The sequence below is a fragment of the Crocodylus porosus genome, unplaced genomic scaffold, assembly GCF_001723895.1.
Source record: "Crocodylus porosus isolate Cpor-Errol unplaced genomic scaffold, CroPor_comp1, whole genome shotgun sequence".
Lineage (NCBI taxonomy): Eukaryota > Metazoa > Chordata > Crocodylia > Crocodylidae > Crocodylus > Crocodylus porosus.
The window spans coordinates 16717386-16736103 of NW_017728924.1; the positions used below are offsets into that span (position 1 = coordinate 16717386).

Here is an 18718-nt window from a genome sequence, read left to right on the forward strand (position 1 = left end):
AAATGGCTTTAAACTTGTAAATATATCAATAAAACATTGCCCAACTGATCTCTCTATATATAGTGGCATTTCATTTTAATAGTGAAAGAACACAATTTAATGAGAGAATTTAAGTTTCTTATCACAGAATTTGCAATTTTTAAACAGGGAACACCAGAATCTCTGCTTGTGAAACAAGTGGTGAGTCCTGGGCAGAGGAGCCTGTCCAGGGCCAGCACTGGAGACCCAGCTGAAGGGCAGATGAGGTGGCTGACCTCTTGCCCATTTGGGGCCAAGAAGACACACTTAGACAGTTCAAAGCAGGGCCACTGCAAGGAGCACATCTTTTTGGCGATAGCTACCCAGATGGCAGAGTGGGAGTACCGCATCCGAGTCAGGTAGGCACACAGCCATGGGGCCACAGATCCAAGGGGGTGAATGTTGTCACAGGTGGCAGACTGCCAGACTGCTGCAGTGGGTAGAGAGGGTAGGGGACACTCCAGGTTAGGGCTGCTTCAACAGCCCAGCTAGCACAAGGGACAGTGTCCCTAGATACGAAGTGGTTGGGCCTCAGAAGTTCCTGAGGGCAAGCAAGCCTGAGCTGCTCACCAGGGCAGGTTTTTATACTGCTGGGGCCAGCACAGGTGTTGGCCCCAGGCTCTAGCTCCCCCTGGCTGCAGATCCAGGAGGAGCCGGGCAGGGTTATTTTGCTCCAAGTGGCACAACTTGCCCCACACCAAAGTGGATGTCCCCACATGTGCGGTGAGGCAAAAATCCCTGGCTCAGATTTGTGCCGCTCCTATTTGAGCTGCTGCAAGTGCACATGCCTGCATGTGTGGATGTGCCCTTTATGGCTGGTCAGCTAAAATTATGCTGTTGCCTCAAGGTAACCCAACTTGGCCTGGATAGCTGTGCACACAGTGCACTGTACCCAGTGAATCTTTTCTTTCCATTACCCCTTCTGATGAGGGATGCTCCCCATTTTGTGTGTTCTTACTGCAGATATAAACTATTTACATTACAAAAATGGAATCTTGAGGCTGATCTTAAAGATCACATTGTTTACGTTAAGTAAGTTGCACACTGCTCAAATCATCATCCATTGCAATTTGTAGTGTTTTGCCTGCTCGTTTTTGGCCTCAGTTGACTTAAAGGTCTAAGCTTTAATAAAACAGAGAAGAATAAACAAGAAAGACTACGGCTAAATTGACGTTTTTCCAGTGCATTTTAATAGGAGTATATAATTTCAGCTAAGCATTTTAAAGACTAAGATTTGAGAAATGAGCAAGCTATGAGAACTGATTAACTGTGAGAACAGCACCACCAAAGGCGAGTAAAAGTCACTCCTCTAAAGATGGGGTAGCAACATACCTTTTGGCCCCGGTGGGCCTGGAAGTCCAATGCCAGGCAGACCTGGCTCTCCCTTTGCACCTGGGATACCTGGTAAGCCAGGCTGACCTGGCTGACCAGGGTCACCTGTAGAGAAAGCAATTTTAATTATCAAAAGCAAATTAAAAGGAAACACATCATATTATAACTGGACAACTAGTTTCTCTCTTACCTGGAAGACCTGGTTCACCATTTCTCCCGGGAGGACCAGGGGCACCTGGAACTCCTTGTTCTGTAAGAGTCTGACCAGGTTCACCTTTTGGACCTGACAGTGAAAAGGATACAGATGCATTACTTTACTGTGTATATAAACCCAGGAGGACAGCTATCATTTGACATCTAAGTACTGGATTCAATACAACATTTCTCCAATTTGCCATTGTTGTAATTCTATTGAAACTGATAAATTGGGTCCAGGGATGGACACATCTGCAAGATTATTAAAGAGGATAAGCAGATTTTTGGAGCAATGCAATGTGGGTCTTTTCAGCAAGCTGAAAGAATGACGGCCACACTCTGTGACCTTATCAATGGATAAACACCAGGAATAAAAACAGTAGTTTAAATGATGGTCCAAAAATTATATGAGAGGCAAGGATTTCTTACAATGATATCTTTTTTTGGACCAACTGTGTAGCTACAATAGAGCTAACCGAGCTTTCAAGTGCTTGCCTAGCTCTAGCCCAACTACACAGTTGGTCCAATAAAATAATATCACCCTAAGAAATCCTTGCTTCTCACATGAATAAAACCTCCATTTTCTTGAACAGTTCTATCCCTCACAAGCCTTACCTTGAGACCCTGTGTCCTGTTTCACAGACACTGCAGTATTTCTTGTCACTATAAATTGTTGTTCAAATAAGTCATTACATCTGACATTTCTGAGCTCCCTGCTGGTGATCAACATCATAATAAAAACTGCTTTGTTGACAACATCTTTTGGGCTACAGTAAGATGGAAAGGCATTCCCAGTTTTAAAACAACCTAAGTTTATAACCTTTGGCTTCAGATTTCAGTAAAGCTGAAGAAAGGGTATACAGTGTGACCACCTGGTGGCTTTTTTGGTAAATTTGCTTTTACGAGCATTACTCAGCAACACATGGAAGCAGACTCACCAGGAACTCCTGGGGGGCCTGGACGACCGGATACACCTTGAATGCCTTTTTCACCCGGTGGACCTTGAGGGCCAAAACCAGGAGGTCCCATAGGTCCTCTCTCTCCAGAAAGACCTGGTACTCCTGGATCACCTCGAGGCCCCATTTCCCCTTTGAAGACAACACTACCCTGAAAATGAAGAAGGAAAAAGGACAGTCGTATGTACTAGAAAGATCTAAATATCTAGTTTTAAAGCTGTCTGAAACATCTACTCTTGCTTAGAACTTTTCAGGCAAGTATTCCCAGCCTTCTATCCTCTATCCAGTATATCTCTGTGCATTAACACTGTACTACAGGCTAGGTTGAATTTTCAGTTGCTTTATTCTTAGTGCTGTGTAGGTAGCCACACTAGGAGGATGCTGAGTTTGTTCACCCATTCAGGAGCAGTTTCTCTACTGGTTTATTGGGAGGGACTGGCTGTCATTAGTGACCCAGTTAGAAGTAGTGTGTTGACATAAAGGGGATGGGCAAAAATGGTACAATACTCAGGGTGGGGAAGAGTCACAGTCTACCATATTACTCTATTACTCTTCTGCTTAAGGAAAACTTGAACTGTATATCTCCCTATTGGTATTTTCCCAAGTGAGTTCCTGGACTTCCTAAGATACTGTCTATAAAACCCAACTTACAGACTCCCCTTTGGGTCCAGGAAGACCTGGCAGTCCATCTCGCCCAGGAGACCCATCTATACCAGGAAGACCTGGAGGTCCTGGGAAACCAGGGTCTCCTTTTTCACCCTTCATTCCTGGAAAAGCGAGGATGTCCCCTGGGTCCCCTTTGGGACCAGGTCGCCCAGGGGCACCTGGAGGTCCTGGAAATCCCTAAGGAAAGAACATTAAGTATTTCAGGCATTTATTTTACACTCAACCTCTTCTGTAGATCGCTGAATACAAGGATTACAGATTCGTGGTAGTAAGAATAGAAATGAATCCACTTCTGTACAAGTCTACAAATGGAGAACTAGTTAATACTTAATTGATATTTAATTTAAAACAAACTAAACTCTTAAGTCCTCCACAAAACATAATTATAACACTTACTCGTTGCCCTTCCAGCCCGGCTAAGCCAGGAAGTCCTTTTTCACCTTTTGGTCCAGGGAAACCAGGAGGTCCTGATGAGAGAGACAGAGGAAGAAGCTTTATGAATAAAACTATGAAAACCATGAAGATCTATATTCTTACTGTAGTTTGCTGAAAATTCTAGTTGAGATTGAGTAGAGTTAGAATTAACTAGGATTCTGAAAAATCCCTAAATTACTTAGAAGCCTAAGGCCAATTTTCCAAATAATATTTAGGGACTTCATACTCTAAGTCTCATAGGAAGACAGTTAAACTCAGGTACCTAAAATGCCTAAATCTCTTGTAAAAAATGGGCACTTGGAAATATTTGAAAAATTAATGCTAATCCTAAAGTATTTTGAAATGATTACAACATTGTGAAAAGGTAATGAGAACTTTGCTCCACCCCCACCAACTCTGATATTGAGACTGGCTCTCAAAATAAGTAACACCTAAATCTACTCTTGTAGCTAAATCACACTAGTTACTCACTCAGAATCACTGAATAGATTATTTGTCTCTCTAAAACCTGCTGAGATGCATCAATTTATGTTATATAGGACTACAACTACAAAGAAATCATTGGTATTGCAAGTACTCACTGAGACCCAGACCAAATGCATCCTTTTGGTTTGAAGAGCTTGATTTTCACAAAGTAAAACAGATTTTTAATTAAGTTTTTATGCCAATGATACTGAAAGGGGCTACCTTCCTCCCCCTAGAAATCTCCAGTCTGGTTCTTTTGTCTTTTTGGGAAAAGAAAGGAGCTGAAATTCACTCCTCTCTCTCTGTAGTAGATAATATACCTTTACTTAGTAAGCACAGTTCTTTTATCAGGAGAAAAGATAACACCCCATTATTTAAGCAAGCACAGTGCTTTGATCAGGAGCACTTATAGTGTTTTGAAATATGATCCTTAAGACCCAGATTTAAAAAAAATGTTTACAATGCTCCCAGCCTGTAGCTGCATGAACTCAGTGGTGCCCCTAATTGTGTCTACCATATGTACGTTTGCATGTCAGAGCTTGCACTCTTGTATCTAAATTTGCATAGAAATGTATGATCACATGTGGAAAACTCTTTGTAAAACATATTACATAAAATAAAAAGAAAAATAATGAAGACCAATTTTTCTTACCTGGGCTACCTGGAGGTCCAAACGGTCCCCTCTCCCCAGGAGGCCCTGATATGCCATTTCCTATACAGTTGAAGCATGTATCTCCCTTATCACCTAGAAAGAAACATATTAGAAGTGTAGATATAAGCATTTTTTTATTAATAATTATAGAGCTTAAAAGAAGGATCTTATAAAATTACACAATCTTTTAAAAATACAGTGGTAGAAGGCTTTCCATATACATCCAGTTTTGCCTTCTTGATTATTAGGGCTCAACCAAAGCTGCAGTCAGATCTGCTGGAGTTTGCCTAGTTAAATGAAAACAACCTTTCTGGATTCAGGAATCCAGATATGGATCTTTTTCCAACAAGCAAAGTCTTCAATCAGTAATCTTTCAATATATGGAGCTGGGATTTCCAAATACATTAAGCGATAGTCAGGAACTTTAATTATGAAGATTCCAAGAAGGTAAAACAACAAATACTATATTAGAAATCCTTAGCAAAATACTGCTAATATGACCACATGCTAATTAGACTTTATTAAAAAAAAGCTTAAGAGGTTTGTAGTAAAATAGAATCATAGAAAATTAGGGTTGGAGGGGACCCCAGGAGTCATCTAGACCAACCTCCTGCTCAAAGCAGGACCATCCCCAACTGTAACATCCCAGCCAAGGCTTTGTCTAGCCAGATCTTAAAAACCTCCAAGGATGGAGATTCCACAACCTCTCTGGGCAGCCTGTTCCAGTGTTTTACTATCTTCCTGTGCTAAATACAGACAGAATCAATTCAATCTTTGCAGGTTAGTCTAAGCTCCATAGATTGAACCAATTAAGCTAGTGAACAGACATTCAGTTTTAATTCTGGAACTGTAGCTACATGCCTGCAGTGGCCCAAGCCAGAAGCCAGGGGGCACTAGAGTGTGCCTCCCTGCTTAGCTGGAGCAGACAGCTTGGGCCAAGGCTAGCCTAGCCACTCAGAGAAGGGAGGGTTTGTGGGGGAGGTAAAAAGCATCCTGGGATGCCAGAGGACTGTGAGTTAACGTGAATCTGGAGGCAATCTGGAACAGAAGTTCAATAAAACAATTTAACATAAATCTAGGGGTGCACCAATAAAGATTTTCTTGGCTGATATCAATAGCCGATTATTAACCATCCATATCATCCAATGACCAATTTACAGGAATGCAGCTGGGCAGCATGGAGAGCAGCTCTCTGCAGGTAAGTCTGTGAAGGGGAAGGGGCATGGGGGAGGAAGAGGTATTGGGGGGGGTTGATCAAAGCCCCCATGGTGAGGGAGGGAGTGGGGCAGAGGCAGGGGTTGGGCTGCTGTCCAGGCAGGGTGGTGAATGGGACCCGGGGCTGGGGCGGGGAACAGAACAGAGCCACGGGAAGCTTGTCCAGGGGATCAGCATCCCAGCGCTTGAAATGGTGTAGAGGCACTTGAACTAAAGCTTGTCAAATGAGCTTTAGTTCAAGTACTGCCACCACCATTTTTAAGTGTGAGGATGCTTTTAATTGGAGCGAAGCCAAACAGGGTGAGGGTGGATGCAGGCCGCCCACTGTGGGCCCAGGGCTCTCTGCTCTGCTGCCTTTCCCTCAGGAACCCCTGGCCAGACATGTGCCCCCTGCCCACCCAGCCATGAGGGGCACAACTCAGGGCCTGCACCACTGCCAGGCAGGCAGGGGATGCGTGGCTCGCATCGGGTTCCTGGGGGAAAGGCAGCAGGGTGGAAAGTCCTAAGCCTGCAACAAGCAACCCCCATCCAAGCTGTGCACAAATCTGGGGGGAACATATGTCCCCATGCTGCTCCCAGGGGGTACATGCCCCGGTGGGGAACCGGCCCCACTCCTCTCCCCTCCTATGCCCCCTCGACAACCACCTGCAGCTCTGTCCCACTCCTCACCCTGGTCCTGGTCCCATTCACTGCCCTGGTTGGGCAGCATCCCCAGCCCCAGTCCCTGCCCTACTCCCTCCCTCGCTATGGGAGTCTCGATCTATATTCCTCTTATGCCCCTTCCCCTCCACAGACTCACCTGCAGGGAGCTGCTCTCCATGCTGCCCAGCTGCATTTCTGTGTGCAACTGCATGCACGCACATGGTGTCTAGGGACCCCGGACAGAAGGCATATTGTATTTAAAAGTGACATCATCAGCTACATTGGCCAAAAGAAGCCAATAGCTGATAATGTTAATTTTCCTTTAATTGGTTCCAGTCTGATAAGCAACCGATATATCAGTGCACCTCTACCTAAATCAGTTAAGTCTGATGCTACATTCATCCAGGTTTAATTTAAACAGGTTTTGGCCATTCTGAAAGTGGTTTATATGCACTGAACTTCTATTGCCTTACAGATTTGAACCAGTTTCCAATTACTTGTACTGGTTTATGTGAAATTGCTGTCCCTAGTGGGAAAGTTTTTTTCCTAATATCTAATGTAAACTTCCCTTGCTGCAGTTTGAGACCACTGCTTCTTGTTCTATCATCTGCTTGCACTAGAACAGTCTAGCTCCATCCTCTTTCAAACCACCCTTTAGCTAATTGAAGGATGTTATTAAATTCTCTGTCTTCTCTTCTGGAGACTAAATATGCCCAGTTCCCTCAGCCTCTTCTCATAAGTCATATGTCCCAGCCCCTGAGCCATTTTTGTTGCCCTCTACTGGACTCTCTCCAATTTGCCCATATCCTTTTTGTAGCGGGTGCCCAAAACAGTACTCCAGATGTGGCCTCACCAGTGCTGAATTGAGAAAAATAATCACTTCCCTCAATCTTACTCTTCCCACTTCTCTTACTGAACCTCATGAGATTTCTTTTGGTCCAATTCTCCAATTTGTCAAGGTCTCTCTGAATCCTAACCCTACCCTCCAGCGTGTTTATTACTGACCCAGCTAGAGTCATCTGGATACTTGATGAGGGTGCACTCTATGTCATTTTCCAGGTCACTGATGAAGATACTGAACAAAAGTCGCCCCAGGACCAACCCTTGGGCACTTCACTTGAGACTGGCTGCCAACCAGACATCAAGCCATACACTACTACTCTCTGAACCTGACAATCCAGCCAGTTTTCTATCCACCTTACAGTCCATTCATCCAACTCATAATTCCTTAGCTTGCCTGCAAGAATGTTGTGGGACATCATTCAAAAGCCTTGCTAAAGTCAACGTATATCACATCCACTGGTCTCCTCACATCCACAGAGTCAGACATCTCATCACAGAAGACAATTAGGTTGGTCAGTCATGACTTGTCCTTGGTGAATCCATGCTGACTGTTCTTAATCACCTTCTCCTCTAAGTGCTTAGGAATGGATTCTCTGAGGACCTGCTCTATGATTTTTCCAGTGACTGAGGTAGGGCTGACTGGTCAGTAGTTCCCTGAGTCCCTTTCTTAAAGATGGGCACTATATATGCCCTTTTCCAATCATCCAGAACCTCTCCCAATTGCCATGAGTTTTCAAAGACGATGGCCAGAGGTTCTGTAATCCCACTGGCCAACTCCCTCAGCACCCTCAGATGCATCCTATCTGGCCCCATGGACTTGTACACATCCAGCTTTTCTAAACAGTCCCTAAACTGTTCTTTTGCCACTGTTGCTTCCTCCCCAAACTGTGCTGCCAGGTGCAGTAGTCTGGAAGCTGACCTTGCCTGTGAAGACGGAGGGAAAAAAGGTATTGAGTACTTCAGCCTTTTCTGCATCCTCTGCCACTAGGTTGCCTCCCTCATTTAGTGAAGGACCCACACTTTCCTTGCTCCTCCTGTTGCTGCTGATACACTTGTAGAAACCCTTCTTATTATCCTTCATGTTCCTTGCTAGCTGCAACTCCTTTGGCCTTCCTGGTTTCAACTCTGCATGCCAAAGCAATACTCTCATATAACAGACCAGGGGTTCTCAATCTCCGGGCTGTGGTGGGTCAGCTGCCAGTCCACAGCATGGTTGGCTGCTGGACTGGAAGTGGCTGTGGACCGGCAAACCGCAGCCCCCAGAGCCAAGCGAAGAGGCCGCAGCTCCTTCTGCAAGCCCCGCAGCAGTGCAGGGTTTGGCCCACCCGCTCCACCCCCACCCAGGGGGTGGGGGTATCCTTACCTGTCTTCCGGCCGGAAATTCTGGCCGCGGTCGGCCGTGACTGCTGGGCTGCGGTTTGCCAGGCAACGGCCACTTCCGGGCCACGGTTTGCCGGGCCACAGCATAAAAACTTTGGGAACCCCTGTAATAGACCATTCTCTGATGCATATCACTGAAGTAACTAACACTTTGCATGCATTACTAAGTAGATTGTCAAAAAGTCCATTGGGAAGTGGAGGAAATGCAGTTAACCTTATTTTACAGAGGCACAAAATTATGTGGCTTGCTCAAAATCAGTCAAGAAGTCTGTAGCTGGCTATAAAGAGAATGCAGACTTTTTTTGTCCTAGTGCAACACTTTCCCTACAAGCTCATCCCTCTAGAAATGGGAGACCACAATAAATGTCGGACCCTTGGGTTATTATAGACTTACTTTAAATGGCTAAACTGAGATCATACCCCTCACTTCTGTATATTTTGAGATTTTACTTTGCTCTTATGACATGAAGTCTGGATTTCCAATGAAGCAGTGTAAATTCTTTCACCTGGATATGCCAAATAGAACTATAAAGAATCTGGCCTCACCTGAGCAATACTCCTAAATCACAATCTCCTCTTCATCATAAACACAATGTTCATCAAAAACTATATCCTCAGGCAGTGCAAGTCAATGTATCATCCCAAACTGATTTCACTCCATGTCTACATATCATCCCAAACTGATTTCACTTCTGCTGAGGGTTTGGCCACAGGACTTTAATCCAAATAAAACAGATGTTTACTTCTGACAGCACAGGACAGTGGCCTCACCATCCTAGAGAGAGTAGATGCTTTGTTCCTTTCTAATATAGTAATTAACTATAAAGGCAGCTTTAGCTACAAGGAAGAGAAACAGCTTAGTTACGATACTGCACCTTTCTGGCCTTGCTCCCCCGTAAAGCCTTGGTCTCCTGGAGGACCTGGAGGACCCGGGGCCCCTGGCTCACATAATCCATTTCCTAAGGAGGAAAAGAGCATTGAGAGAGTTAGTTCTTCTGCACTGTACTGAATCCTGAGACTGGGGAAGCTCACTACATTGCCCTACAATAAACCCTTTAGTAACTCTGAGCTGAGGCTTCTAGACTGAACAATGCATCAACACTACAGTTATAACATGGAAGGAAACAGGGAACTATATCTGTATCCCAATCACAAGCATTCCTCTTTAACCTCAGCTATCTCCCAGCCTCTCTTTGCAGCCCCCATACCTCAGCAATCATCGTGGAGTCTTCACTAAATCACAGATTACATTTCACATATGATAGTAAATTGTAAAAATAACTGTCCTCTAAAGAGTTATTAGTCTAATTGTAGGGACTCAATTTAATCACTAAAGCATGGAACAGGGGAACTGAATCCCCATTGAAGTCCAAATCTCAACACACCCATGATTACTTTTAACAAATGGGTTCTGTTAGCACATGATGGGCAATTATTTTGGCTGGCAGGTCACTTAATGAGTTTTGGTGAGCTGTCTAGTGCTGCAACGGTAACCCTCTCCCGTGATAGGTGCCCTGCCCCCTTGTTACCATCTTGAAGTCTCACCCCTAACCCCTGACTTTTACCACCAGAAGTCCCTCCCCCTCCCCCTCCCCCCAGAAGCACTCCTTTTGGGAGGGGAGGGGTGCCACCTTGGAAACAAAAAAAACAAATCATATACTGATCCAAACATTTACTATAACATATTTTAATTTTATTGTCAAATAATATTTCTGTCCTGATTTGTGTTTGTGTAGTGTATCTAGAGGTGGTTGCATAATAGGTCAAAAATAAAATCTTACTCTTGTATAATCTGTGTGGAGGGCGTGTGGGGCAGTGTGTGATGTGTGGTTGGGGGGAGTGTATAGTGGGGTATGTATGGAATTTGTGAGAGGGTGTGGCTGTGTGTGGGGGGTAAGGTACGCTGCAGGATGTGTGTATATGTGGGTGGATTGTGGGGGCAGGGTGTGGAGTCTGTGGGGTATAAGGGAGAATCATGGGTGTGGGACCCCTCAGAACACGCCCCCCCCATGGTGCACAGCCCCTGCTGCCACTAGTGGCAGCAGCAGGCCCTCAGGGTGCTCATGGCCCACACAGCAGTGCACAGCTCCAGCCAGTTTTGGGAGCTGCACGTGATGGCAAGGAACAGAAGCAGGTAAGCCTGCCTCTACTGTGCAGACTTCACGTGCAGCTCTCAGGACTCGTGTATTCCAGGGGGAAGCCCCACATGATGTAGCCATCTGCCTTCCCCACTCCCTGCCACCACATGTACATCCCAGGACTCTGCTGGGAAGCAGGGGGCAGGGCTCCCCTCCGCTTCCAAAGGAAGTGCAGCTCCTCTCTCCCTCCAGTCTCAGGAGCTGCATGTGGTGACAGGGAGCAAGGAAGGCAGCCGGCTCCACCACATAGGGCTTCCCCCTGGTGATGCACAAGTCCTGGGAGCTGCACATGAACCCCGCGTGATAGAGGTGGGGTACCCTGGCTCCTTGCCACCACGTGCAGTTCCCAGAACTGGCTGGAGCCACATGCCACCCAGAACAAATACCCCAAGGGCCTGCCAGCTGCTGCTGCTGCCACCGACAGCGGGGGCTGTCTGCAATGGGAAGGAGTGTTGGGGAGAGGTCCCCATATCCCTCCACCCTCCTTCACACCCCACACACTCACATCCACACCCTGCCCACCTGAGCACCCTGCTCCCACTGCCCCCCCTGGGTATGGGCCCTGGACTCCGCGCTCCCGCCAGCCCCAGCCCTACACTTCCACCAAGCTGCAGCTCCCCCTAACCCCCACTGCTTCCCTACCTGCTGCCAGGAGCAGGCATCACAGCAGAGACAGAAGGAGCTAGTGGAGGCCAGGGAAGCCGAGCAGGTCCCCCAGTGTTCACAACAGTGGTGGGCAACCATGGGCCAGATGAAATGGCCTGGTGGGTCAGATTTGGCCCTCAGGCCAGATTTTGCCTGCCCCTGTATTAGCATGAGGACGAAGAATATTATACTGCACCCCTAAGACCCAATATTCAACCTTACTAAGTAAATATTACTGTGCCACTGGAATGGTGCAACACAGCCACAGGGAACTGACACTCATAGAGCAATCACGGCTGTAATAAGGTTCTATAAATGGCTTTACAGAGATGTAACAGGGCTAGCTGGAGGTGGAAGAAAATAAGACAGGATCAGATTGCACTTCATACCACTGATTTCCAGCCAGTGTAATAGGTCCCACAGAACTAAAGTAAGAGCAGTCTTTTGGGCACTCCAGCTTGCACCATGAGCTTGTTTAGGGGAAACTCAAAGATGACTTGAAGTCATCACTACCTTCCTGATACTTCAACAATAGCTGAATCGCGTTTCTGGAGCGAGAAGGGGGAAACCCCCCTAACATTAAATACCATTTAGTATCTTTTCCTATATATTAAGTGCTTCAAGGCTACAAGTCAGTGAAGACATCACTTACGAGAAGGAACAGCTGATCCAGGACGTCCAGGGGGACCTGGCGGTCCAGGTAGTCCAGGTTGTCCATCGAGTCCAGGCTGTCCAGGTATGGAAATTCCCGGTAAACCCTGATCTCCCTTCTGACCTCTCTCACCTGGCAATCCAGGTGAGCCAGGAGGGCCAGGAGTTGTGATTCCTTGGATGGGAAAACATTAGCTCCTTAGTAGCTCTTATATCTAAATCATAACTTTTGTCAAGGTGGTAATATTTGGCCAGACTGACAATATTAAACCTTCACATATGTAACCGTGAGAGAGAAATTATACTACAGGATGAAGGTTTCAAACAAGCCCAGTAGATGGAAAGCAAAACTAAAAGCATACTAATTTGTGCATACAATGGTATATGTATGGTGCTTGAGGCAGGCACTGCTTGTGCAGAGATTTTTGTTTGAAAACTTGACCCTAAGACTCAACATTTTAGTAAACAATTTAGTTAGGGAAGGAAATATAACAGGATTAATGAACGGACATACTAGAAGAAAGGTTTGTTTACATGTCATAACTTTAGAGTTATGCTTACATCCCTTTGCAGTCTTGTGAAAAACATAGTTCTCTCCACCTAACCCTTTTCTAAACTTGTACTGTCATCTTCACCACTATCAAACAGTTGGCCAGCATATACTAAAATCTGTATTTAATAATCAGGTTAACCAGTCGAGCACAAACTCTTTTCTCATACAAATGAAACTGGTAATATACACTGCATCCAAACGTAAAAACACCTTTCATGTGTGGATGTATAAATAGCTATACTTTTTAAAATTATCAGTGTTGGGGGATTTACTGCTTCTAAGTGGGTGTGTCTACACATTTGTTAGTGTGCTTTTGCTACTGGACATTAAATTTAGTATGTCTAATATAAGGTACTAAATAAATGCACATTAGGCTGCCCTAATGCACAGTAGCAAAAGCACATGCTTTTTTAGTGACAGTAGCTTTAATGTGCAGTAGCCTATGTTTACTGTGCATTAGCGTATTAACACAATTTTTGACATGATGCTTTAATGCAGAGTAAAATAGGCTACTGCACATTAAAGCGCACATGTAGACATGGCCAGTGTGTGTCAGCTGACCCAATGTAACTGTTTCATCTTTCCACTCCTCCTGTAGCACAGTAAGTGAAGCAAACCCATTAGATTTACTCTTGAATTAACCAAGTAGTATAAAAGTCCCCTTTAATTTCCTCTTACTGGGACAGATCAGAGATAAAACAGTGGAAGTGGATTCAGTGAAAACATGCTAAATAACTCCATAAACTTCTCTTTAATCAGCAAAATAATTTTGTTCATGCCCTTCGGCTACTACAGTCCTAAAGACTAGTGTCTCCCCTCTTTTCACTATCAAACAGCTAAAGCATAAAGAATGAGTGTTCAAACCTGTTATGCCCCTGCTTTCCTGCACTGTGTCTGAACTCAAGGACAATCTTTAGGATTCAAAGGTAGCTCTAGACAGTTCTGCCTTCACTGCATATTATATTCTGTCAAGAATGATCCAGCTATGATGGTGATTGTGATGTGAACATCAGCCCATTAGGTAGTTAATCTCATGATGCTAAATATCCAATCAGAACTTGTGACCTACATAAATCTCATTTATGTTCTGTTACCTGGAGGACCTGGCAATCCCGGAGGACCGGGCAAGCCAGGATATCCGCGTTCCCCTTTGGAGCCTGGAAGACCTGACAATCCTTTGCTACCTTTTGGTCCCACTGTTGCACCATTTCCTGGTCTTGAAATGATCTGTTATATTCACAAGTCAAAAGATAAACATGTGAAGAACCAGTGCAAGGCATTTCAAAACCTATCACTAATGACAGGGTCTTCCTAATCCACTGCTAACCCAAATACATCTTAATAATTAAAAAAGAGAGCAAGCCAATTCACTAATATCGCAAGCCTGTACAGAATTTGCATGAGGTTTACTAAAAATACAAGGTCACTCATCATTCTTGTTTTTGAGAAGTGTTAGAATAAAAAAAGCAAGAAATTCCATAACCAACCTTCTAAGGACAGCTGTTTCCCAGGACACTGAAGGCAGAAGACTGACATACCCCTGAAATTATGGCACCTTTACTGTGGACATTTTAAAACTTTTTGCTTTCATTTGGTCTCATTTCCTTTATAAAACCACAGTTTCAACTACAGGTAGGGGCCAATTTCTGATTCATTACACAGATACAAGTCAACAGGAACATGTCCAAGGGATATATTCTGATTTTACACCAACCAAACTGCCTCTACTATTGGTTTCCGTGGAACTGCCATGGAGAAACTTACTTCTCACTCAACTGAGGGTATTGGATACCAACTCTAAAGACAAAGTCAGTTGAATGCATCACATGATTGCTCTCTATAATGTAGGTGACATTATAAGTGACAGCTCAGGAGTATTTTATATTTTTGATGCACCACACTGGAGGGATGATTACAGCAGGCCAGGAGATTATTTTATTCCCTAGGAAACTTGGTTTTATTTGAAAAACCTGCTTTCTGTCAGAAAAACATTCTGACAAATCGGCTCTACTGATTTTTCTCTTCACTTAGGCTTTAGTCCACTGGCTTTCACAAAGGAGATGACTGATTTAAGTTAGGGGAAGTGAGATCATTATCTGGCCTTGGGTTTGTTACTGAGGGATTCTCGAGGGCAGGTCTACCCTATCCTGAAGGACAGAAACCCCAATTGTGGTGGTCAACATTTAAGCTACCTGCCAACTTCTCATAGGCTCTGTCAATAACTGGAGTCTCTCCTGCCAACCACTGTAATCTGTAATAGTGTTATTGTTGTAGTCATTCTGGTCCAGGAGTGAAGCATGATTTGAAAGGTGTGTTTTTTATTTATGGAACTGACAAGTTTATTTTGGGAGACAAGCATTTGAGCGTGAAGTGCCCTTCATTCAGGTAATATCTATGAAATATGGAAAGAATGCAGAGACAAAGCAGCATGCTGCCAACCACAGGAAGAAACGAAAGCAACAAGCAACATACCCTTCCAGGAGCACCAGGCAGACCACTTTCACCCTTCTCACCCTGTCAATGAAACGGATGGGTTCTTATAAGAGCCTTATAAGAAATCAGCTATCAAAACAAATAAGTCAGGTAGCATGAGGAAATGATGTCAAAGATTCTTCTGCAGATGAGGTAATACAACTACTACCCAGCAGAACCAGTTGGTCAGGCTCAATGATAAACAGCCTTCAACACTAATGTAGCAATAAAGACAAACCACTCACCTTTTCCCCGTCTCTTCCTGGCTCCCCATTTATACCTGGCTCTCCAGGTGAACCCTTCAAAGAAATAAAAAAGTAATCCTCAAAGTGTTCAGTGCAAACATTACAAAGTATATGCTTAGGTGAGAAATGTGGGAGATACTCACGTTTCTACCAGGCTGGCCAGGTTCTCCATCTTTGCCAGGTTTCCCCTTCAAAGACACAAATGTGCATTGAAATAAAAAAAGATTTAATGGTGAAGAGCCTTTGTTGAGGATAGTGTTATTTGTTTCCTTCATAGCAGATAAAGAAAACTACTTCTAGAATTCAACACATTGATAAATATATCTGAGAGTTAAGAGGGAAACGTAATTTTGAATGTAAGATTTAAGTGAAGAAGGACAGAAATAGAATTCTCAAATATATTTATCAAGTAAAACCAGAGATTTCTCAAGCAAAACCAGGAATGTCATCCTCCCACTTTACTCGCCTTAGTGAGGCTGCAGCTGGAGTACTGTGTCCAGTTCTCGGCCCTCTACTTCAGGAGTGACATGGATAAGCTTGAGAGAGTCCAGAGGAGAGCCACCCACATGATCAAAGGCCAAAAGAGCAAGCCTTACAAGGAGAGGCTGATGGATATGAGACTCTTCAGCCTGGAGAAGAGAAGGGACGGGGGGACTTGGTGGCAGCCTATAAGTATATAAGGGGTGTGCACCAGGATCTGGGAGAACAGTTGTTCACCAGGGCTTCCCAAGGGATAACAAAGTCTAACAGCCACAAACTTCTGGAAGGCCGATTTAGATTGGACATAAGGAAAAACTTCTTTACAGTCCGAGTGTCCAGGGTCTGGAACAGACTTCCTCCAGAGGTGGTACAAGCACATACTCTGGATTCATTCAAAAAACGTTTGGATGCTTATCTTGCTGGGATCATTTGACTGCAGCAGACTACCTGCCTATGGCAGAGGGGCTGGACTTGATGATCTTGCAAGGTTCCTTCCAGTCCCTAATGTCTATGAAATCTAAACTATGATTGGTAAAATTCAAGTCTCAGTCTAGAAAGACTGTGTGTTACAATTTTAAATCTACTTTTCTTACAACATTTAAAAGAAGCTTTTCTAAAAAGGAATGTGGAAATAAATTCAAGGTTTAAAGTGCAATTCCATTCAGGAAAGTGATTTTATAAAAATAAATTGTCTTGCTGAACAGATTTGCTGGCTGTATCGTCACAGACATATCAGGTGGTTGCCAGGACCAAAAAAACAGTTTGTACAACTTTTAGATAAGAAAAACTAACATGTAAGGGATACCAAAATGGACACTAGCAGAATGGTTGGCTAAGCTGTGCCACAGAACCAACACTGGCCCTCATTTATGCTCATCCAGCAGACAATGAGACTGCATGGATGTTAACTAGGACAGTGCAAAATCCCAGGATTGGCAATTAGAACAACTCCTCATACTTGTAATCAGAGCATATTCAACAAGAGTCAAGATCTGTGGGATAAAGCAGAATCCTAGAATGCTGTTTTTGAATCACTTCTCACAGTAGAACAGGATAAACATGCATGTCCCTATATATAGCAAAACTGTTTGCAAACAGGTGTAATGTGGAAAAAACCCTCAAGTATGTTTCCTTTTTGATCTTTGCAGAGCTATACAGCTCTCCTTTAATTTCTCACAAGGAAGCAAGTTAGAGAACACAAGTCAGAAAATACACAAAATGGGGATTTTGGCTTAATTTCCATCTTCCTTATCACTTGTTTGCTCGAGGAACAGAAAAATCAAACCAAAATGCCTCCTGTAAATCATTTGGCAACTAAAAAACAAAACATTTGTAAATCTGAGAAACCTTTTATCTCACCTGATTATTCATTGTAAGACTGATCTTGACAGTTGGTTCAGGAATAAAATAAGGAAACTAGCTTCCTGTAAAGAACTTATGACCTGACAGCCATTTGTCCTTACATCCCTTCTTCAATCCACATTATCCTTGTCCTACTTGCTGGAACCCTTCAGATCTTATAAGCTTCACTGACTGAAATACGTGATTTCCTGAGGTTGATGGCAGAGTTTCTACCTCACTTTTTCTTGACCTGAGGTTAAGACCTACAGGAGGGTAATTCCATTAAGAGATATGGGAAGGTCTTCACAGCTAGTGAAAATCATGCCTCACAAATAATCACTGTCATCTGCAACTTTAAATTATAACACAGAAGAAAAGAAAAAAATCTCTTACCAAGAGTCTGATGGCCCAACCTGAATTCAACATTGGCTTAATTCTGCTAATACTGTTTGGAAAGAAAAATCTTCAGTTCACCTAAGTTACTTACTCTTTTGCCTGGTTCTCCTGGCTCACCTTTTTCGCCTTTCATGCCACCGGGGGGACCCTGAACACACAAACAATGCCTTAAACTTAGCTCAGGGATACAGACAGAACTAAGTCACAATTCTGTTACATCATGCCAATAAAAAATGACAGTGTGGAAGTTACTCACAGGAGGACCTTGTGGCCCAGGGGGTCCTGGTGGACCGCGTTCACCTGGTGCACCCTGTCAAGCAAGCACGGAGGGGGGAGAAAAAGAAAAAGGGTTAAAACTCCCACCATTGGGTATTTGGATGATTCTTGTATTTACTTTGTTGCTATTTACACAGCAAGTGCTAAGAGAACTAATGGTCCTTTCATCCAGGAGGATCTCCAAATGCTGCTTCAAACTGTACTAACTGATTGCCTTATTTATGTAGATGAATCACTTCACAGCTGCTGTATAACAGTTTAAGGCAGGAAGTGAAAAATACCCTATCCAGCTGCAAGTGCAGCAGGAAGAGTCACTAGGCAGATGGTAATTACTAAAGCTACAAGGACACTAAAATTAATCTCTCTTCTCTTGTGAAAGGTGCCAGGGATACGATCTCCATTTTATATTGCTGCACCTCCAGTACTACAGGCTGGATGAGTGATTTACCTCTAATTTAAAAAGAAAAGCATTGATCACTCAATCCCCCAAAACTCACTGCGCTGCACTCACTTTTTATCTTGCAGGTTTCCCACACAGCTTGGCAATCAGCTGAGATCACAATTTTGCTTTGGCTCAGACAAACATTAAGATATGGGCTATATAAAAAATTTAAGTGTCACCTAGAAATTAACATTTATAAACTGAGCACCACTGAGACCATTCCTTGCTTCAAACTGTAAGTACCTAATCTTAAAATTATTGCCAGTGTAGGGACAAATGC

General features: G+C 43.9%; 1 protein-coding gene across 5 annotated transcripts in view; it reads right to left on the reverse strand.

The window, feature by feature from the left end:
• Nucleotides 1-18718, reverse strand: part of COL4A5 (collagen type IV alpha 5 chain) — a 148630-nt gene that overhangs the window by 48843 nt on the left and 81069 nt on the right. For all 5 annotated transcript variants that reach the window (XM_019540427.1, XM_019540424.1, XM_019540426.1 and 2 more), the window contains exons 14-27: nucleotides 17977-18030; nucleotides 17812-17868; nucleotides 15647-15691; nucleotides 15504-15557; nucleotides 15259-15300; nucleotides 13881-14013; nucleotides 12235-12408; nucleotides 9675-9758; nucleotides 4720-4812; nucleotides 3564-3634; nucleotides 3153-3344; nucleotides 2484-2652; nucleotides 1541-1633; nucleotides 1351-1455 (exon numbers count right to left, since the gene is read on the reverse strand). In XM_019540427.1, coding sequence (XP_019395972.1) covers nucleotides 1351-1455; nucleotides 1541-1633; nucleotides 2484-2652; nucleotides 3153-3344; nucleotides 3564-3634; nucleotides 4720-4812; nucleotides 9675-9758; nucleotides 12235-12408; nucleotides 13881-14013; nucleotides 15259-15300; nucleotides 15504-15557; nucleotides 15647-15691; nucleotides 17812-17868; nucleotides 17977-18030 — 1366 coding nt within the window. The remainder of the gene's footprint in view (nucleotides 1-1350; nucleotides 1456-1540; nucleotides 1634-2483; nucleotides 2653-3152; nucleotides 3345-3563; nucleotides 3635-4719; nucleotides 4813-9674; nucleotides 9759-12234; nucleotides 12409-13880; nucleotides 14014-15258; nucleotides 15301-15503; nucleotides 15558-15646; nucleotides 15692-17811; nucleotides 17869-17976; nucleotides 18031-18718) is intronic.